General features: G+C 42.2%; 1 protein-coding gene across 1 annotated transcript in view; it reads left to right on the top strand.

Annotated features, from left to right (window-relative positions):
- The first annotated feature begins 1,159 nt into the window (after positions 1 to 1,159).
- cd44b (CD44 molecule (IN blood group) b) overlaps positions 1,160 to 3,944 on the top strand; it is a 13,959-nt gene continuing 11,174 nt past the window's right edge. The window contains exon 1 of the mRNA XM_088997352.1: positions 1,160 to 1,241. Within this exon, the coding sequence (XP_088853478.1) occupies positions 1,175 to 1,241 (67 nt within the window). The 5' untranslated portion in view covers positions 1,160 to 1,174. The remainder of the gene's footprint in view (positions 1,242 to 3,944) is intronic.

Raw genomic sequence — 3,944 nt, 5'->3', positions numbered from 1 at the left:
AGACACAGGGACAAATGCGTGTCTGCAATTTTCAGTGTAAGAGTATGCTTCTGCAAAAAAAAAAAAAAAAAGGAAACGCATTATAAGCCTTTGCCATGTGTTATTGGTGACTTGCGTTCCTCGTAATGTCTTGGAATGTGGTAGACAACGTTCAAGCTCGTTCAAATACACAGAATGATGTCATTGAAAAAAGTTCGAGCTGCTACTGGGACTGAACATGAATACGTTTTCTCCAATTAGTACAATGCTCACGCAACCCCTTTTTTTTATTCATTGCGGCCACACAATTTAAGACTGATTATTTATGCAAATAGTATGTTTGAAGGCAAATGGGTTTGGTGTCAGGGCTCTTCTTTTCTCCCACACCAAGGACTTCCAATTATTGTATTTGTCTCCTCAGCTTCATTTTTGGGGCAGTCGTGATGGAACAAATAGAGGTTGTCCCCACAAGGTTGAAGGTGTAGAAATGAGATATTAGATAAATGATATGTTCCAATATTTTGTGCTTGTCCTTTTGTTTGGATTCCATTTTTGTTTCTAACCTTAGTCTTTTGAAAACGATAAGTGTGTCTGTGAAATGAATGTGACCGACCCCCTTCGCTGCCAGCCGATCACACTGTGAGATGCGCAGCCACAGTGAAAGGGATTGGAGCCAAGAAAATTGGTTGCATTGAAAATGAAGTGCGGCATGAACAAAAGACCAGATGGGCACACTGAAACTGTTGCTGTCTGAAAAGAGGAAGGAGGGGAGCAGGACACAGAGAGGGTGGAGGTAGACGAGGAGACAGATAAGCGGGAGCGATCATCTTTGCCTTTTTCCATTTTCAAACTGTTGGAGGAAGGCAAAGGAAGAGCAGTGGAAGCAGAGAGGTGGGGCAAGTGGGTGTGTGTTCACATGAAGCGCTCGTTCTCTTCTTGTGTGGGTGCAGACAGCTGCTGCGGTTTGCAGACACAGAAGAGAAAAGTTGGGCAAAGTCTGTGTGCTCTTCAGCTGCCAAAGCATACAGCAACTTCCTTTCAGAAGAAGCTTCCTTCTTACTCATTCATCCCCTTTAGCACCCACTTATACTCGCACACTGCCCATCCCGATTGAGAGACAACACGACTACTTCAGGCTTCATAGTCACCTTTACCTTCGGCTAACTGTCAGCCATCCAGACGACGCCTGCCCACGATGTGGACTCTTCTCTTGGGGGTCACCTTAGGACATTTGGCCTGCTGTAAGTCAGAGCAACTTCAAGGTGAGTTGTCCATGCCTTCTTCCATTGCTCTTGTGTTTGAAATGAGCTTTTTCTTCTTTCTTTGTGCTAGACGTATTTGCCTTTGTTTGAACACATGTCTGTTAAATTCTAAATCTTCATGCGAATATGAGTTGAACGATGAGACTTTTGTTCCGTGTTTTTTTTAAGATGCCGACTAGACTGACTGTGTGTGCTCCACACCAGCGCAGGCAGCCCCATGTCTGGCAGTCTGAGACACCCGACAGACACAAAGAAAATGCTTTTTTTTTGCCACGTCTGTCTGATGCACACCAAGCAGTCGAATCCATTCTTTCAATTTGAACATTTAACGCAGCCTCCGGATGTGACAGGGATTGGTTTGTTATATACTTTTTCCTTTTTTTACCAGGAATCGCATATTGTAAAGCTTTACACTGTGTCACAAAGGACATTCAGCACCAGTCCTCCGTCCAAATCGTCCAAATGCCATCTTTTTTTTTCAATCTCATGTACTCCATAGAGTTTGGTTTTGATTGGATTTGTTGCCCACAGCAATGTATCTCTTGAGATACTAATTCAAACAGGTCCAGATGCACATATTTGTGGTCCCACTGGAGATGGTTGTCAGTATTTCGCACAGATTCCCTGCGGCTGTTCGACACTGAGCATTACACTCTCTAAATGAGCCCTTATTTAAAGGCAAATAGAAGTTTACTTCTAGACAGCATTTCTCACTACAGAAGGACTGAAATATATTTGCTCCTCACAAGGCTCTTGTGAGCAGACGAGGCAGCTTTTGTGTTTGTGCCATTTCCCCATGTCCGAGTGTGCATCATGACCCAGGGCACAGTCTTTGAACATTAACTCTGTGGTCGCAAGTACGTATATCATTAGTTCAGGCAGTGGAATTCTGTTTCCAGGCTAACCCTTCATCTAATCTCAAATTAGATTCATGGAAGGATTTTACAATGACATCTGTTATACAGTGACATCTAACAGCGGCTTTTACTTATTTCATGCCCCTATTCCATGATTGCTGCTCTTGCTGACCAGATGACGATGACGTTAATGATTCATCGCAAAGAGGAAATGCAAAGCTCTTGGCTAGAGAGGAAGTGAGTGTTAACCCTGGAAACCACACTTTTAATGCCTTCATCTCTTTTACAAGCAACTCCTCTGACTAACTCAACCGAAATATCTGGTCTCTGACTCAGATGTATCATGGGTCACTGTGTAGTGTGGTCAGGGCCCCATCATCAGAATCTAAATTACCTTTCTTGGCCTACAATTTTAGAATACATAAATTATTTTTGTCGTTTCAGCCGCAGTAGTATTACAGTAACAATCAATTATATGCACAACATAGAAGTACAGAGCATCTCTACGTAATGTAGTGGTATCATTAGTGTTTCCAATGACGTCACAAGAATGACATGTGAGTGATGGAGATCAAGCAAAAATAAAGGGACCAGTAGTGCTGTAATTATGCTACAACAACAAATGTGCAGAACTCTTTGCATGAAGTTCTTGGCACCAAGTCCGATGAGTACATGAGGCCTTTTCAAAGCCACTAGCTTCCCTTTGCTACTTCACCACGTGTCTGTCTCATTCATGAAGGTGCCATTCAAGAATAGAGCTGTACTCTTTGCCTTGGTAACCTCTTTTTATCTGTTTTTTTCTGTTGGCCCAGAGCCTTCTTTGTTATCACGCAGCTTCCTTACATGGCTTTTAGTTTTGAAAGATAACTCTTTTCGTCATGAAGTCAAATCCTCCAACTAAAATTCAAGTCTGGATAAAGTGCAAAATGTGAGAGTCAGCCTGCATCAATCTTGGGCTTTCATGCAAATGTTATGAGAGTAAGAACTTACCTTTATTCAAATTTGGCTACGAAGCTAAAATGGTTATGTTAGGCCATGGCAACGACCATACTGGATATGATATGGTTCACATATGAGAGCAAGTGCAGAAACTATGCCAAATAGTGTGAAATGACGCCATTCCACTCAATGAATTGGAATGCCGCTTTTTTTTCTTGATCTCATGGAGTGTAGTTTTAAGGGACAGCCGACGCCTCCCGACAAGTTGTGTCCATAATTTCTTCAATAATAATTTCAAATGACTTCTATTGAGCGTATTTTACAAAGATTCAACCGCATATAGCTATATTTTACGTTTTAAGACTCAAGCTGAATATACAGGAAGTCTTGTTTTTGAGTTGGTGACGATTCCTGACGTCACGTCACGGAGGGAACGCCCCTGCCCGAGAAAGCGACACAATGCATTTTGCGGTACTTTGTTTGGTCTGAAAACTTCTTGTTGATCCGTGTTGATGGAGAAATTAGAAGGAAAACACACAACGCGATGGTAAATCGTTGTGTGTTGCACCAAAACTACTATTTGATATTCGCTGACACAAATTCCCAGCAGACAAATCAGCCCATTTCCAACAGAGCTTGGGCGCCATCTTTGGCATTTTCTGGGATGCTACACATCTGTCCTGATGCCTCAACATGACCCGGAATAACTTCTTTAATCAATTGCAAACATTAATGCTTTCCTCTTCAGAACTATTTGAATCATATTCATAACTGGATGAGTAACAAGAAAGCATCTTCTTCGAATCTGAAGACATTGTTTTGATTATCGAGCAAGGCAATACGTATTGGCGTGACACCACGAACAAGGGGGCGGGACCTTCTGAAACTGGCCAATTCCGGTTTCAAA

This window comes from Hippocampus bargibanti, linkage group LG05 (assembly GCF_051943395.1).
Source record: "Hippocampus bargibanti isolate YZ-2025 linkage group LG05, ASM5194339v1, whole genome shotgun sequence".
In the NCBI taxonomy this organism is placed as follows: Eukaryota; Metazoa; Chordata; class Actinopteri; order Syngnathiformes; family Syngnathidae; genus Hippocampus; species Hippocampus bargibanti.
This window is presented reverse-complemented; position numbering and strand designations above follow the sequence as displayed.